Source organism: Rhincodon typus, chromosome 40 (genome assembly GCF_021869965.1).
Source record: "Rhincodon typus isolate 14 chromosome 40, sRhiTyp1.1, whole genome shotgun sequence".
Classification (NCBI taxonomy): domain Eukaryota; kingdom Metazoa; phylum Chordata; class Chondrichthyes; order Orectolobiformes; family Rhincodontidae; genus Rhincodon; species Rhincodon typus.
In genome coordinates this window covers 8308280-8326891 of record NC_063371.1, presented here as the reverse complement: position 1 = coordinate 8326891, position 18612 = coordinate 8308280, and the positions used below count along the sequence as shown (strand labels likewise).

General features: G+C 42.2%; 1 protein-coding gene across 1 annotated transcript; it reads left to right on the top strand.

Moving 5' to 3' along the window:
* The first annotated feature begins 166 nt into the window (after positions 1-166).
* On the top strand, positions 167-17878 carry LOC109912341 (alpha-1A adrenergic receptor-like). The gene is made up of 2 exons (XM_020511765.2): positions 167-1082; positions 14956-17878. Exons 1-2 carry the CDS (start codon positions 167-169, stop codon positions 15432-15434), a joined length of 1395 nt encoding a protein of 464 aa, XP_020367354.1. The 3' UTR covers positions 15435-17878.
* The last annotated feature ends 734 nt before the right edge of the window (positions 17879-18612 follow it).

The following is an 18612-nucleotide window of genomic DNA, read 5'->3' as shown; positions in this document are numbered from 1 at the left end:
GAGGAGAGGGGGGGAGGAGGAGAGGGGAGGGAAGAGGAGGAGAGGGGAGGGGGAGGAGGAGAGGGGAGGGAAGAGGAGGAGGAGAGGGGAGGAGGAGAGGGGAGGGGGGAGGGGGAGGGGGGAGGAGAAGAGGGGAGGAGGAGAGGAGGAGAGATTGCGCTCAGACATGGGGATCCTCCCTGAAAACCGGACCGGCTCGGTGCTGGCGGTGAACGGCTCAGCCCGCCCCAGTCCCAGCCCGAGCCGGACCATTGCCCTGGGGCTAACGCTGGGCTCGTTCATCCTGTTCGCCCTGCTGGGGAACGTTCTGGTGGTCCTGTCGGTGGTCTGCCACCGGCCCCTGCAGACGGTCACCAATTACTTCACCGTTAACCTGGCGGTGGCCGACCTCTTGCTGAGCTGCAGCGTGTTGCCGCTGTCCGCCTGGCTCGAGGTGCAGGGCCACTGGCCACTCGGCCGGCTCCTGTGTGATATCTGGGCAGCCCTGGACGTCCTCTGCTCCACCGCCTCCATCCTCAGCCTCTGTGTCATCTCCATCGAGCGCTACATCGGGGTCAGTTACCCACTGCGGCACCCGGCCATCGTGACCCAGAGGAAGGCTCTGCTCACCCTCCTGGGCGTCTGGACCCTGGCTCTGGCCATCTCGGTGGGTCCCCTCCTGGGCTGGAAGGAGCCCGCGCCCCCCGACCACACGGTCTGCCGAGTGACCGAGGAGCCCGGCTACGTCCTGTTCTCGGCCCTGGGATCCTTCTACGCGCCCCTGGCCGTCATCCTGGTCATGTACTGCCGGGTCTACATCGTGGCGAGGCGCGAAACCAGGAGCCTGGAAGAGGGCAGGAAGAGGGAGAGATCCAAGGGGACTGGGGACCCGGTAACGCTGCGCATCCACCGGCCGGAGAAGAGGGCTGACCCACTGGACCAGACCCAGAGCCACCCCCAGGGCCGGGGGACCCAGCTGAAGACTCAGTTCTCCGTGCTCCTCCTCAAGTTCAGGCGGCAGAAGAAAGCGGCCAAGACCCTGGGGATAGTGGTCGGAGGCTTCATCCTCTGCTGGCTCCCATTCTTCGTGGTCCTGCCCTTAGGTAAGAACCGACTCCATTGCACCGTCTTGTCTGATCCGTGTCCTGACACTCCCTAACCTTCAGCTGCTTTTCTCCCTGTGTGTTTCGCTGTGCGTTTTGCTATTCTAAAGCGGCCTTTCTGAGTGCTGGATATTGGTAGCATTGGAGGTTTTGAGCGATAGAGAGAGGCTGAAAAGACTGGGACTTGTTTTGCACCCCCCGAAGTGTCGGAGGCTGAGGGCTGAACCTTGTAGCGATTTATAAAATTAACGAGGGTCATGGATAGGGTGAATAGCGAAGATCTTTTCCCCAGGCTAGGGGAGTCCAAAACTAGAGGACAAAGGTTTAAGGGGAGGGGGGAGATTTAAAAGGGGCCTGAGGGGCAACTTTTTCACGCAGAGGGTGGTGCGTGTATGGAATTAGCTGCCAGAAGAAGTGGTAGATGCTGGTACAATTAGAACATTTAAAATGTATCTGGATGGGTATATGAATAGGAAGGTTAAGGGAGACATGGGCCAAATGCTGGCAAATGGGACTAGATTTATTTAGGATATTTGGTCAGCACGGACGAGTTGGACCGAAGGGTCTGTTTCCATGCTGTACATCTCTATGACTCTCTAAGTGTGACATTGGCCATAACGATGTTAGTGATGGCTGTGGGAGGGTCTGTTCTGGAACTCATCAATCAATTAAAGTGACATGATAATGAAACATATATAGCGATGACCATTACTGGCACTTGCAGGACGGTGTCTCTTTATGCTTGTGTGTAAACAATGGAGAGTAGTGTGTGGAGAGGAAGAATGTTGCCAAGTGTTCATTGAGACAGGAGAGGAACCAGTGCGCTTTCCTTCAGTAGTAATATTCGGTCACCGCTTGGATACATGTCGCTCTGATGTGGAAACCAAGATACAACTTGGGGTTTATGAACTTCTTCGTCTGGAAACAATGCCCTGCCGTGAAATGACACATCCGCGCTGTTTCAGTCAAGGCGTGAATAAGCAGCATGGGTGAACGAGCCTCATAAGATCCTGGTAGAGCGACAGACCCTCAACAGCGGAGGGAAGAATCACTGAAGAGGCAGTGGGAGATTGCCGGGGAGAAAGAAGCGGAGCATTATTACCAGCGCGGACATAGAGTGAAATATTGAGTTACTGTCAGGCATGATGGGGGAATCCACCGCAACAGTGTGAGGGTGAAGGAGAAACTGCTGTGTGTACTTGAAAGGTGGCTTTTCTTTGTTAAAAAAAGTGCAAAAACAAAAGGGGGGCAGAGAAAGGACAGCGACAATGGAAGACAGGAATTTCAAACTCGAAAAAGCCAAATTGACTAAAGCAGAAGTTGGGCAGGTAGGGTTAAAAAGACAGAGAAAGAGAGAGAACCCAGCAGACAGCGCGGAATTGCAGTACGGTTAGATTATTGTACAATGATGCAACGAATTACGTTTAATCATCTACCACACACATCAGTTGCGACAATAAAGTGCACGAAATATTTTATGGACAGAAATATTTCGATCAAATGGTTTTGCGAAGAACGACTGGCATATGGTTACGTGGATCGGCCATGCTAAACTGCCCAGTGTCCAGGCTTGTGCAAGCTCAAAGACCCTGTCAGAGTAAAAGAATGGAATTTTCATTTATTTCCAGGGGACTGAGCTTTCGTTCTATTCAAAACGATTGTTTTTTACAGCATTATTCGGGCTTTCTTCAGTGTGGAAAGTACTTACAAAGGGGAAAACATACCAAAAAAAAAGCTTGAAAGAAGACGGTCAGAGATAGTAAGAATTGCAGATGCTGGAGTCGGAGATAACACAGTGTGGAGCTGGAGAACACAGCAGGCCAGGCAGCATCAGAGCAGCAGGAAAGTGCTCTGAAGAAGGATCCCGACCCGAAACGTCAAATTTCCTGCTCCTCCGATGCTGCCTGGCCTGCTGTGATCCTCCAGCTCCACCCTGAAAAAGAAACAGTGCAGTGGGACACAGCAAGGTTACATCGGGATTCAATTGCAATTCCGCAAATGAAACAGGATATTTTAAGAATGATAGCTCAGTCACAACAATCTTTATAATAAACAAAATGCCAAGCCAGTCAATTTTCAAGGCTTCAGGTGACAAGTCAAGGAAAGTATGAAAATATGCTGTATTTTGGTAAAACAAAGAAGGGCAGGATTTATACAATTAAAAGTAGGGCCTTGAATAATGTTGTCAACAGATAGACCTAGGGTTTAGGTACATAATTATGTGAAATTTGCTTAAAGAAGGCATTTAGCACCCTTGCCTTCATTGCTCAGACCACTGAGCATAGGAGTTAGGACTTCATGTTGTGGTTGTACAGGATGTTTGTGAGGCATCTTCTGGAGTGCTGTGTCCAGGTCTGGTCACCTTTCTGTAGCAAGGATATTATTAAGTTGGAGGGGGTTCCGAAAGAATTTACAAGGATGTTGATGGGAATGGATGGTTTGAGTTATAAAGACAGGCTAGGTAGGCTGGGATTTGTTTCACTAGAGCGTGGGAGGTTGAGGGGTGACCTCATAAAGGTTTATAAAATCATGCAGGGTAGATAAAGTGAATGGTAGGTGTCTTCCCTAGGGTGTGGGATTTTAAAACTAGGGGGCATATTTTTAAGGTGAGAGGAGCAAGATTTTTTTAAAAATGGGCTTTTTTTTTTACAGAGAGTAGTTTGTGTGCAATGAACTTCCAGAAGAAATGGTGGATGTGAGTACAGTTACAACAATTAAAAGATATTTGGATAAATGCATGGATAAGAAATATTTGAAGGCCAAGCACAGGCAGGTCAGACTCATTTAATTTGGGATTATGGTTGACAAGGACCGTTTGGACGGAAACGTCTGATTTTGTGCTGTATGACTCTGATTCTATATGGGTGGTGCAAATACAATGGGTCGTCCACACATACAAAGAAGTCGACCATTTGGCCCCTCAGCCCTGCTGTTTTCATTGAGATGATGGCTGATATTGTGCTTCACATTCTACATTGTCATTCACACCAGATAACCCTCGATTCCCCTGAAGAATCTATATACCTCTGACATGTAAATATTCAATGACCCTGTCTCTACTGCCTTCTGAAGCACAGTTTCAAGGTTTCTCAATCCTCACAAAAACATTTCTCATCTCTGTCCCGAAAGGATTTTTTATAATAGCATTTCATAATTTTATAAGTCTCCCCTAGTTCTGGACTGACTCCCATTCAGGACCTTATTAACTACAATCAAGTCATTTCTCACTCTTCTAAACTCCAATGGAAGCAAGGCCATCTGTCCGATCCATCCTCCTGAGACAACTCTGGGCATCAATCTAATAAACCTTCGATGCACTTCCATCCTTTGTTAAATAAAGAGACCGAAACTTCATACACTTTTTAAGATCTTGTCTCACCAATGCATTATTGGCTGAAACATAAAAGTATTGTTTTATCCCACTCAAAATGACCAATAGCACCCCATCAGCCCTCTTGATCATGTGCCATACCTACACTCTAAATTATAGTTTTTGTTGGTCAGATGTCATATTTTGGATTTCACACATAAACTTGGAGTAGTAAGCTGTCTATGTAACAAGTTGAACTAAAGATACAACGATTTTATGTTACAGTCTGCAACTCGAAAGCCAATTATTTCCAGCTCCTGGCTGCATCACTATTTTTGTTCAACTTCTCTATAGGAGTTTGAATCACATTAAAATGTATTTACAAGGTGGAAGAGATATCATGACCATTAGATCAATCATGCAAGCAGCTGGCAAATCTGAATTGTTAAACTTGCAAACGGATGGCTTAATCCAGAGAAGCAGAAGTCAATGCATTTAATACACCAATTTTGTTTGTCAAAGACTTGTGAAGTACCATGGGACATTTTACTACTTTAAAAGGTGCACTATAAATGCAACTTTTCCTGTCGTCATTATTCATGTTGGATTTTTCTTGTATACATGAGAACGAAATCAAGCCTTGGGGATAAACGGGGATTTAATTGGTTTTGTTTGTGAGCCTTGACCATACACTCATTGGGTATGCCACTTAGTTCCTTTACAGGTGTTTAAAACGAAGAGGGAGTGGAGGGGACGTACGATCATCATTAAAGTTGAATTATCAGTAACATTTTTGTTTGGAAAACAATTCAGGTTTCAACACGACACCCATGCTCTATTATTTTAAATGGTATTATTTTAAATAATTTACAATTGATTTTTCATTAACTTCTGCAAGATCCAAAGTTGATGAACACTGTGCACTAATCAGTAGAATACCATCCCTTCATGGAAATGATCTAGTTATTCAGTCATTGTGTACTTCAGTGTTTCACTGTGCATTTAAGACACCTGACTCAGACTTCAAAGCTTCCCTTTGCAAGGCATCAAAACATGTTTCATGTTAGTGCCAACCAATCATCCCTTCTCCATTTACCTAGCACTCTTTCTTTTATGGTGCCCTAATATCTGTGCCTTTCTTCATCTCTTTCTATTTAAACAAAACACCTTTTCAAATGGAAAAATTATTTGCAACTTGAGCAATACAACAGTGTGCAAGTTCAGTACCTCTGAATACTGAAAGGAAGAATTATTGAAATGCACCAGAATTAATGGCTTGATGTCACATTTGCCAGTTGGTTTCTGCGTTAGTGAAATACATTGGTGGGGGGGCGGTTGTGGTGGGGGTGGTGGTTTGCAGTGGTGGTGTGTGTTGGGGAAAAGAGATGGGGAGGCAATCAACCCATCTAAACTCATAACGGCAAGACCTGACAGTTGTTCCCATTCCTACCAATCATGGCTGCTTCCTACTGAGACTATGAAGCAGGCAAGCATATGATTATTTCTGTTTCTATGGCTCACTTCTACTGGACCAGGTTGCTGGTCTGTCACTGGAGACCACATAGCTTGAAGAGTACCACTCTTTGCTGACCAAGACACAATCCCATTGTGCCACTGATGTACTGGAAGGTTTAGCAGTTCATAATCAGCCAATTTTGACACATTGGGAATGCACCTTGCTTCATGTCTATGGTTGGAACTCAATCCCAAAGCCTCTGGGCCAGAGGCAAAGTTGCTGCTCACTGCATCACAAGACCTCCCCACCGCCACTTGTAGCAGTTTCTCAATAATGCCTGGAGGGTTAGTTACTTTCACACTGTCCAAAATTCCATTTCACATGTTGGCAACTCTTTTGAAAAACATGTGGAATTGTTTCCACGAATTTGAACCAACACCTTTTGCCCAATTGTCATGGTTCAACATTCAGTCTGTGTTTACCATTTGATCATGATCTTAAATGCTCCAGTCATGTTTTATGTCTTTAGTTTTGTATATTTTGCCAAAGAAGACTAAAATTTAAATTAAAATTTCCTCCAACCTTTGTGTTAATGTTGGGTTGTTAAAATGAGTATATTATATCACGTTCATGTCAAGTGGGCAAAAATTCAACAACAGAGATGTGCTGTATAAGGCTTTGGTCAGACCGCATTTAGAATATCGAGAGCAGTTTTGGGCCGCTTATTAATGAAGGATGTGCTGGCCTTTGAGAGAGTCCAGAGGGGTTGGAGGGGGTGCTGCAGAAGCACATGGACAGGCTAGCAGTGTGGGCAAAGAAGTGGCACATGGAATACAATATGGGTAAGTGTGAGGTTATGCGCTTTGGTAGAAAGTAGAGAGGCAGAGACTATTTTCTAAATGGGGAAAGGTTTCAGAAATCTGAAACAGAAAAGGACATGGGAGTCCTGGATCAGGATTCTTAACATGTAGGTTCAGTCAGCAGATAGGAAAGCATATGTAATGTTTGCATTCATTTCTAGAGGGCTAGAATATGAGTGCAGAGATGTACTGCTGAGGCTGTACAAGGCCCTGGTCAAACTGCATTTGGAATATTGAGAGCAGGATGTGCTGGCCTCAGATAGTTCAGAGGAGATTTACAAAAATGATCCCAGGGATGAAGGACTTGTCATATGAGAAGCGGTTCAGAACTCCAGGTCTGTGCTAGATGGAGTTTAGAAGGACAAGGGGGTTGGGATTTCATTGAAACTTGCAGAATGCTGAGAGGCTTGGGTAGAGTGTATATGGAGAAGATGTTTGCATTAGTAGGAGAGATGAGGATCTGAGGGCACAGCCTCAGATGACCCTTTAGAACCGAGATAAGGAGTAATTTCTTCAATCAGAGGGTAGTGAATGTGTGGAACTCATTGCCACAGAAGTCTGCGGAGACCAGGTCAATAAGTGCCTTTAAGACAGACAGAGACAGGTTCTTAGCTCGTAAGGGAATCAAGGGTTACGGGGAGAAGGAAGGAGAATGAGATTGAGAAACATATCAGACATGATTAAATGAAGGAGCAGACCTGATGGGCTGAATGGCCTTATTCTGTTTCTATAGCTTACAGCCTAAGTTTTAACCAAAAGATTGGCGACAAGCAGTTCCTAACATATTGAAAGCAAGTCTTGCTGTTTCTGCTTGGACCGAAATTTTTAGCGACTTCTTTTAAGACTGAGAAATCAAAAAATCATCAGACCCACAGCATTGGGAAGGCTTTGGTCACTTTTAAACAGTTACTTGGACTTGAGGGGAAACAGGAGCCTTTCAAACAGGAAGGTAATAAGGGTGATGAGGCTTATCAAAGAGAAAGCACTGAAGACTTTCCTAGAAATGAAGAGCTAAGAACTACAGGAGACTGTGAAGAAGAGCACATATTCTGTCTGTAAACATATGTGCTGTTCTTGTGGTATCATTGGAAATTGTGCCCAATGAGTGTTCTCCATGTCCATCGCAGTGTGCTACAAAGCAGCTGCTTCATTTGGATCAAGCCACATTTCACAAGTGTCCTTTCAGTTTTCCCTTGGAAAAACTGAAGTAAAAGAGATCAGAATATTCTTGTTAAGACAGAAGACTGTGTTACAGCTGCTACTCTGGACTTTATCAATCATGCAAGATCTACATTGGCTTATAGCAGAGTTACATCTCTGGAACTGAGCAGGTATCAACAACAAACTTGTATTTACAACTTCTTGTATCAAGGTTTTCAATCATTTCCTTCAAACTCACATGTCCCAAATTTCTGATGTCCTTCACAATCTTCTCGCTGTCTGCCATTACAATCAGGCTGAAGGGACAGAGTACTCCCCCTCAGCACAAACTCAGGCAAGTTTCAGTGTGACATGGACATAGCAGGCATTCTCTCTGGATGCACTTCTTAAAAAAAACATGAAATTGATTCTGTCTTGAAATATAAATACGTATATGTCTCATAACTTTCCAACTGGACAACTGCAGTTGTCAAAGCTTGGATTTTGTGAACATATACAGCGTGACACATTTTTGAGGAGGGAGAAGGGAGAACTCTCAATGAAGCAACAAGACAAATATCCTTCATCATATTGTACCATGCTGTCAAAAATATTAGTGACCGGATTATGAAATTTGCCAAGTTAAAACAGGCAAACAGACATGATAACAGCCAGGTATTACTGGAATTGTGTAATGATGTCCTCAACTCTTCCGTTTACTTATTTCCAATTCAGATTAAGAGCAACGAGTCCCACATCCAAGTTTTACAATGGAACAGAGATCAAGTACACTGTCAGTGGAGCAGATGTAAGTGAGAAAATCACTGAGAGACGTTGACAGATTCGTGATCGGGTCAGCTCTTTATTTGTGTAAGCCAAGTTGAGGAATCACCAGTTGTAGTCAAAGCAGGGAAACACTAACATAAATTAAATACAAATCAAGATTTTTATTGGAGGAAAAACTTATGTTTGAATTTACATCAGAAACACTGGTGGTGCAATAACCTGCATAGAGTGTAACCATTTGAAGAGATTGATGACTGATGATAAAACATGTTGGTTTATAAGCTTGGTCTGGCAAATCTAGATGTTATTGCAGCTGGCTTGCTAGATTTAGAGAACAATAAATAAGGTGTGACACGTTTGTGTAATTAGCTTCTGGAGTGCCTGTGTTTGTTTTGGTCTCAATAACTCCAGGGCCGTCTGTCCTGCATGTTGTCAACATTTCAAGTATGCTCTTATAACTTTCCAGTATTTTCAAAGCATTTTCTCAAAGCTTTTCTCAGTTTTCTGAAACTCTAGATATTCCAATCAGGAAAAAAAAACATATTACCTTGATTTTGGATGCCAAGCTTTTCATGTTATTTGTCTTGCACATGTCAGGGCAGAATGGCAAGAATGCCAAATTCTAATGGGAATGTCAATTTATACAGCGTGAGATAGAGGTGCAGATTGCTTGGCTGTGGTGTTGACATGTAGCGTGTAACAGGCAAACATTATTCCCAGGTTATTTTAAAACTTCCACCAGGCATGTTGATTTGCCATGGGAAATTCCCTAAGGTTTCTTCAAATTAGGCAGGATTGAATGTTGGGTTAAAAGCACATGACATTAGACTTGTAAAGCGCAGAAGAGGCCTTTCAGCCCATCAAGTCTGTGCTAATCTAAATACATTTATCGCAATTGTTTCAATGCTTAAAAGTGATGTTTTCACCTGAGTATTAATTAATACATTGGTGTATATCCTGTATGCAACATACTAAACAAAATGCAACAGTTCACAGTTTCATTAAATTAGTAAAGCCACAAAGTGCCAAAATATGAACATTAGTTTATATTTCTATCATATTCAACATGATAAGACATGGATCACAAGATGCTTCACACGAGAATTAAAATGCAAAATATGATCTCAAGACACATGACAGACATCAGAAAGCCAGATGACCAAAAGCTTTGTCAAAAACCCATGTTTTAAGGTGTATTGTAAAAAGGACAAAAAAAAGAACAAAGAAGCAAACAGATGTAGAAAACTATTCCAGAGCTGGAAGCCAAAGCAACTGAAAGCATAACCAAGAGGGAGCAATTACAATTGGGAATGCACAGGAGGCCACAATGAGAGGAGTGCATGTATCACTGTCATTTGTAGGGTTGTAAATGGAGTCCAGAAGGAGGTGGGAGCAAAGCAAGGGAGGCATATAAAACCATGGGTGAAGATTTTAAAATGTGGATTGGCATGGACTGGAAGTTAATGCTTTCCAACAAGAAAACATGAAACAAAGTCACCAACAACCTGGTTAAATCAGACTGTTGTCAGCAACAGAGATGGTGTCAGAAGCTAGGAACAGAGTTTGGAGTGGGAACTCAAAATAGTGCCCACACAGTCTTCCCAAAAGAATGACAAGCACCGCAGAGGTTATTAAACCAAAAACTAAATTGTGATGAATGGGATGCTGCAGCATCAAAAATTGAATTTATATAGCACCTTGAACATGTTATCTGTACAGATGGCAGTCAGTCTTGGAAATAAACTTAGTTTGAAATGAAACATAAATGAAGGTGCAAAGTTGGGGTAATGGAGAGTTTTACAGAGGGAATGATAAAGCTTCAGGCCTGTCAAGTTTAAGGCATGGTTGCCAATGGTGCAGTCATAAATAATTCAGATGAGAATATAGGAGGCATGGTGACACCAAAATTGATGGCACAGTGGACAGTGAAGAAGGTTGTCTAAGAGTACAACAGGATCTTGATCAATTGCACCAGTGGGCCAAAAAATGGCAGATGAAGTTTAATTCCGTTAAATGCAAGGTATGGCGTTTTGGTCAGACAAACCAGGGCAGGACTTACACAGTTAGTGGTAGGGTCCTGGGAGTGTTGTCAAACAGAGAGACTGAGGGTTGCAGGTACATAATTCCATCAAAGTGGCACAACAGGTAGACAGGGTGTTGGGCACACTTGCCTTTGTCCATTAAAGCATTGAGTGCAGGAGTTTGGACATCATGTTATGGCTGTGCAAGACATTATGAAGGCCACATTTGGAATACTGCCTACAATTGTGGTTGCCCTGCTATAGGAAGGACCTTCACCAGCTTGTCTACAGGGTGTACTCCCTGTACACCCATGACATGTAGCCAAATTCGGAATGAATGCCATCTACAAGTTTGCTGACAACACCACCATGTTAGGACAGATATTAAACAACGATGAGTCAGAATACAAAAAGGAGACACAGGGCTTGATGATGTGGTACAATGATAACAACATCTCTCTCAATGTCAGCAAAACTAAATAACTGATCATTGACTTCAGAAAGAAAGGGGGAGAACATGACCCCATCTACATCGACGCAGCTGAGGTAATGGTCAAAAGCATCAAGTTCCTCGGAGTGACAATAACCGACAATATGTCTTGGATTTCCCACGTAGATGCAACAGTCAGAAGGCACAACAGTGTCTCTTCTTCGTCAGGCAGCTCAGGAAATTTGGCATGTCCATAAGGTCCCTCACCAACTTGTACAGATGCATCATAGAAAGCATACTGTCTGGGTGCTTAACGGCCTGGTACGACAACTGCTCTACCCGGGTGGAGAAACTAAAGAAGGTTGTGTGCACAGCCCAGACTATCACGGAAGCCAACTTCCCACCCACGGACTCCGTTTACAGGTCTTGTTACTGCTGAAGGGCTACCATCATCAAAGACCCATCCCACCCTGGTAATGCTCTCCTATAACTTCTTCCATCAAGCAGATGCAAAAGCTTGAATTCATGTATCAGCAGGTTCAAAAACAGTTTCTTCTCTGCCATTATTAGACTGATGAATGGACTCTCTAACTTCAAATAATGTTGTTCTTGTCAATACTGATCTTGCCTTATGTACGTCGTGTGCAGTGTAACCTGTGTACCTCACTCTGTCCTAATTTTTTTCACCCCATGTCCTTGCTTACTACAATCTGCCTGTACTGCTCGCAAACAAAGCTTTTCACTCTACTTTGGTGCAAGTGACAATAAATCAAATCAAATCAGCTGAGAAGCGAATGATTTAAATGGGCCCTGTGGGGCAACTTTTTCAAACAGAGGAATGGTGTGTGTATGGAATGACCTGCCAGAGACAGTGGAAGACACAAGTACAATGATAGCAAAAGTTTAGAGGGATATGGGCCAAGTGCAGGCAAATGGGACGAATTCAGTTCCAGAAACCTGGTTGGCATAGATTAGTTACACCGAAGGGTCTGTTTCTGTACTTTTTGATTTGAAGATTTGATGTGACTATCCAATTGTCTGAAAAATTCCCACATTGTTATGTCCCCCTTCAATTTTGGTGAATGGAGTTTTGATTACCCATATCCTCCTTATGCTTTTTATTTGTATCATTCTGATTAGCCCTTCTTTTTCCATTTCAAGGAGATCCAATTGTGACTTTGTACTCTGCAAGACCCACTGTGCAGTTGATTAGAACATAATATGTGCGCTTTCATTCTACTCGACAGCAAACTGCACAATGTACTGAAATTTTGTGCCTCTTGCATCCATCACAGAACAAAGGAGTTTCAGGCTGATAATAATCTATCTTATGTAATACAGCAAAAATGAATAAACACCTTTGATTTTAAGCTGTTCTTTGGAAGCATTCACATAAAAGCTGATTTATTTAAGACCGTTCAGTTGCCTAGTCAGTAGTCTTTATTGATCCATGTTTATCTATAACTACTCAGATAATTTGCTACCACATGAAGTGGTTCAGTCAAGTAGTACAGATGCACATAAGGGAAAGCTCAATACTCGAGAGAGAATAGAACGGATACGTTGGCAGGAATGAGGTGAAGCAGGCATGGCAGGAGGATAATATGGTACATAAACACTAGTACTGATCTGTTGGGCTGAATGTTTGATATGCCTGAGCTTTGGGCCAGTTCTTTATTCATATATAGAATTATAGGCTTCATTTATCACATTGGTATTGCCATTTGTCAGGATATAAAAGAGCATTTATGAAACGCTGTCTCTAATCACACTGATTATAAATGGGCTTACTCTCATCGTGGAGAATAGAGGGAACTGTCGAAATGGGGTCACCAAACCTTGCACATAAATTTCTTGAAGGAATGAGACATATCAATCATTCCCTCACTTAGGGCCAAACGTCCCTAGCCTCGACATTCAAAAAGAATGATTTATTTAGCAATTTCTGCTGGGAATCTACCGTTATAACTTATTACTCCAAGAATCAAACAGTGCATCTAGTTGTACTGGTCTGGAGCCTTCCACACCGATGTGCAGATCACAGTGACAAATCCTGATGCTGGCCTGACATTGTGTCCCTGAACATAGCAAAGATTCTAATTTCAGTTCACACTTTTTGTTTTTAAATGTCTCGCATTCCATTGTTTAATGCCATATTTTAAAAACTCTCACAATGTATATTTTTCTTCAAAAGCAGTGGTACCCTTTTCATGTAAGTAAATAATATTCTGAAAGCACAAAAGACCATTAAGTGTGACAGGCAACAGCGAAAAAAAAGTCAGAAGTTTTCACCTATTTGTCCAAAGAACCTTGAAATTATAATGAATCATCAGACACATATTGGAGAAGAAGTCTGCAATGATAACAGTGATTCAAGTGTCCGCTGTTTAGGTTAGATAAATAGAAAGATGGGATAAGTGCACACAAAATAAATTGTTTTTCAAGCTCGGCAGGATCTTTGTGAAATCTTACTCATGCAATGCTTTTGAACATCAAGTTGCCGTTTGAATTTCTCAATCACACAAAGATAAGTTATGTTTCTCCTTCCTCCAGAGTTTGAAGTCTCCCCTGATGCAGACTCATCTGTTTGCAGAGTGGAGAAGGTCACTCTTAAAAAGACAAAAACCAGCGATTGAACTGAACAACTCACCATGAAAACTTTGAAAGACAATCAAACAAGTGGGAGAAGAGGACAAAATGATCTGTTAAGCCACAACTTGTCTCTTCAAATTTCTTCATCTCCCCATGTGACCTCTTACATATTCCTCCCCACCCCACCCACCCCCAACCCAACTCTTGATTGTTCAAAACCCAAGTTTTACAATTCATGAGACACCAGTCACACTAGGTCTTACACAAAGCCCATCTCAACACTACAACTTCCTGTTTCCCTAGTACGTGTGCCAGTGGCCCCCTGAATGGGAACGCATCTTTGCTATCGCTGTGTTTTGCAGTAATGCCACCTTAAGGTGATGTGAGAAATGGAAACTGCACCTGGCACTAGCAGGTCACTGCCAAGCAATGGTTAAAGCCGCTTTCCAACTGGAAGAATGGTCTGTTTAGCCAACGTTCCAGCCTAATAAATCAGGGACCAGATGTTTTACTAGGAGATCTGCCATTTCTCTGTACAATTCCCTGAAGCTGGTGTTACTACCCAGTCGGGCCTAGAGACAACTCCAGCCACATTGAAGATGATGAGATCTCTCTTCCATAACAGTGATAAGAAACTGCTCTGAGGAAGGGTCACCAGACCTGAAACATTAACTCTGATTTGTCTTCACAGATGCTGCCAGACCTGCTGAGCTTTTCCACGAATAAACTATACTCGCAATCATGCAATAGTCACATTCTCTGATTCAAACTGCAAACATAAAACATTCAGCTTCAAAGAGACATTCTGGTCCACGATTAACTTTCAAACTCCAAGCTTCACTGCTCATTTCATATACTTGTTACCATTTTGCACCGTGGACCCACTTCAACACAAACCCACTTCCCTTAAACAGTGCATCACTGAACGCAGTTAGGAACATAATATTTGTATGATTGGTATTTGCACAAAGCATTTCAATTACCTTCCCAAAAGTGTTCCATCCAAATCCTATTTCTGTGTTCATAAATATCAACATTTGTGGAACACTGTTTGCAGTTTGTGGAGAATTTTGACCAGCAGCTTATTAAGTTTAGCCACAGTTTAAATACCAGCTTTTGCTCATAAAGCATAATGGGGATCATGTGTCATGTAATTGGTCATTTTTGAGATGGACTAAGTTAATCCTGCTCCAATGAATCACTGATTTAAATTCAACTTGATGTCAATGCTATTACACAGCTTAAATCATGCTTTTTTTTCCCTCTTTACTCCCACAGGTTCCTTCTTCCCAAAGTACAAAGCCCCAGAGACCATCTTCAAAATAACATTTTGGCTTGGCTATTTTAACAGCTGCATAAACCCCATCATCTACCCGGCTGCAAACAAAGAATTTAGGAAGGCATTCCAAAACATCTTGAAGGGTCAATGCTGCCACAGGAAAAAGGCATCGTTTCACCCTTCCTTGAGCAACAGTCACAGTACAGAGGGGCAAAAAAATGTGGTACGCATTCCTGTTGGGTCCAGGGAGACCTTCTTCAAGATCTCCAAGTCTGACCGAGACTGTGAATGGAAATTGTTTTGCACCCTGCCAGATCATGGAACAGAGAACAACAGCAGGCATCTCAATGGGAGAGGCAGGACAATTCTGCACTGCTGCTGCACCGATGCCAATGTACCTAATGATGAGACTGGGTACAGTGCACCAGGTTTGAAAACTCATGCTTATTCGGTTGGCGATTACGGTGATCCTGTGTGATCCAGTGGCTCCCGTCTTGACAAGACACTTCCCAGTGGGGCACACCACCAATTCCACAGCTTGACAGAAATTTGCAACTTGGCGTTTCAATTATGTTCATCCATCATCACTACCATCCCCAAACGTTTACTCACCCACTTGCGCACACAATGCTGACCATCTTTGAGAAGCCGAGGTAGGTTCAGAATGATGCTTCGGGTATCGTTGGGATGGATCCCCAATATAGATACGGTCCACTCCTGACAAGATAATCAAAGACAGATTCAGTCATTTGAAGAAAAATTGCACAGACCCTTAACAATGACAGATAATCCCTCAATTTTGCACAGAGTCAATTGAAATGTGAAATACCTGTCGTTCTACACTATTTAATGGATGTTGGTTTGACTTCCCAATTACCTATTTTAAAATGTTGTGCCAACGCATTTCTGATGGGGATTAAACACATTTGGAATTAAATCAAGTGCAGCAAGCTGTACAGACTCAAAGTCCAGGAAAACTCGTTTCCTTTTCAGCGATTTACACGTTTAAGGTAAAAAAAAATTGCCATGTGCATTAAGTCTAAGGTGATGTGAACGTTTTCTAAGACAAGATGATGAACAAAGGTACTTCAAGGGATGATATTTTACTTCACAGTAAAGAGCTCGAAATCCATCACCTTTGACTTCATGACAACATTCAAGTCAAGGTGACAGTTATTTGTTTATTTCTTGGAAATAAATGGCTTTATAAAATAGCACTCATGAGACACAGCAATGACAGAAACTCTGAGATTTTTTGGGGGAAATAAGAATGCCCTGTCTTCACCAACCTCAAATTGTTTTGCAAAATGACAAACGTTTTTACATGAAGAGTATGCCAAACCAGAGTATACAAACAAAATGTGGTTCTTTAGATTGTAAGAAACTCAATGTGTAAAAGTCAGATTGCCAAACGAGACATATGATCTCGTTTTTTTCTCTCTCCTGATTTTGGGTTGTGTTGCAATGCAATGAGTCTGACTTGTTCACTTTCGTGCTTAGCAAATTCCTTCAGACTATTTTCCTCTCCATTGTTTGATCTCTACAGACTAGGTTCTAGTTTCTGCTGATCTGTCCTCAGCTTTGACCATGTTTCAGGGAGACTGAACAGTAGGACCCAAGAATGAATTGCCCTGATAGTAACTGGGTGATTGATATTAAGTTTACAGTCTTTGCACGGAGTCGGATGATGTAATCGACAGCCATGGGACTGGGGAAGGTGGGGGAGTGGGGGGCAGAGGAAGAGAGAGAGCGAGAGAGAGAGCAAAACAGAAATAGCTAACCGACCATTCACATCTTCCAGCGAGCAAGGACCAAGACTGTGTCAAATCCCATTCCACAGATGAAATAGACTGCTAACACTCACTATGAAAGTTCACACATGAAGAACAGTGAAATGATAAAGGACTGCTGAAAATGGCCATGTGTCCAATTAGATTCAAGCACAATTTGTGTAAAGTTTGGCCAGAGTCTAAACAGATGAGCAGACAAACTGGAGTGTTTTAGGAAAGTGAAAAAAGAACTCAGCATTAACATTTACCCAAGCTCTACTTGAAGCAGTTGAGCATTACATCTCGAGAACTATATTAAAGCCCAAAGGAATGCAACGCAGATTTACTAGTATGATGATTGGATTCCATGGATCAACTTACTTTGATAAAGTACACAAATCAATCTTGTAGTCCCCAGAATTTAAAAGGGTAAAGGGTGATTTGTTTCAAGATTTCCATCTAGTAATGGAAACAGATAATATTTCAGCTGGTTGGGGAATTGAAGACAAGAGTGCATAGTCTGAAAATTCAAACCAGCCCAGGAATGAAATGAGCAAAGATTGGTGAAAAAAATTGCAAAATCATGCTATATGAATTGTTAATTTTAAATCAAAAATTCATCCTATAGCCTTGTTTACCCTGGGCTTCTGGAGTTAGGTCATAGAGTTAGATCATCCATGATCTCCTTGAATGACAGCACAGGACCAAGGAACTAATGACCTACCCTGTCTGTATGTACCTGTGCTGAATTTGGCCTCTGGAAAGAAATTAACCCTGCCCCAAATGCCAACTGCACTTGTCACTATGTGGAACTGGGTAGCTAAACATCTTGCAAGACTTTTCTCAATCTTGTCAGACCTGTGAATATGTTTCTAAATTCCTTTCTTGATTCACCCTGTCATACTGCTGCGCAACTACACCATTGACTCCAATCTTTGCATGCTCATGTTATTGCTTTCCTCTGCTTGATTGTTCTTTTCTGACTGTCCAGCTTGGTGAAAATCCTTGCTTCTTAGGTTCTGCTTTCCTCTAACTTCTAAACTTCCCACTTGTCATCACTTGTTCAGTACTTCCTGACTGAGTCCATTTTGCATGCCACTCTGCTTTCTGTCTTTAGTTTCATGTTCTCAATTTAACAATTTTTTTTTAAAAAAAGCACACTTCATCAATTGTACGTTAGACTTGGGAAAAAATGGTCAACTGTGGTCTGAAGACAATGTATTATTAAATAAATAGTTCACAACACATCTACACTCCAAATTCTTTCGATACTGCAAACAATTTTCCTTGGCTTTTAAAAAAAAATGTATGTCTGTATTTGAAAGCACATTTATTTTTCCATCTACCAAATCCACGACAACATGGTCAAACAAAGATTATGCAGCATTTGCTGTTGATCAGGGGATCCCTTGCATAAACTAACTACTGCAATTCCGGATCACTTCCAATTATGGCACCGGAATCCCACTGTTCTCATCCAAAGGTTTCTTTGTTCAAATTTGTGCAATTTTGAAGAAGTTTAATGATCGACTCAAAAATGTAGGAATGTTATTACTTATTCAGTGTAACCTGTGTTACAAATCAGCCAGCAAGGTGCTCAACTTCTTAGATACATTCCAAGTTCCATCAAATTAGCCTCAAGGTGAAATCGATCAATTTTCCCCACCCTTAAGTCTACTTCAGAAATAATGCAAATACAGTCAGCACAGTAGTTGCAAAATAATTGACTGGTGGGAAGGATGTTATAATTAGATTCAGTGCCCTTCAGCTAGTAACAAAGAAACGAAAAGAACTCAAATGTGTATAATAAGCTGCAATCCTGGTCAGTAAACATGCCCACGCTCAATCAGGAACATTTTGAGTTTGAAACACAGGAGGTGGCCCTTT

What these genes read in the sequence shown, in the direction of transcription:
- LOC109912341 (XM_020511765.2), top strand. Translation starts at nt 167, where the DNA reads ATGGGGATCCTCCCTGAAAACCGGACCGGCTCGGTGCTGGCGGTGAAC. An exon ending in CTTCGTGGTCCTGCCCTTAG is followed by an intron (nt 1,083 to 14,955) that starts GTAAGAACCGAC and finishes TTACTCCCACAG; the next exon opens with GTTCCTTCTTCCCAAAGTAC.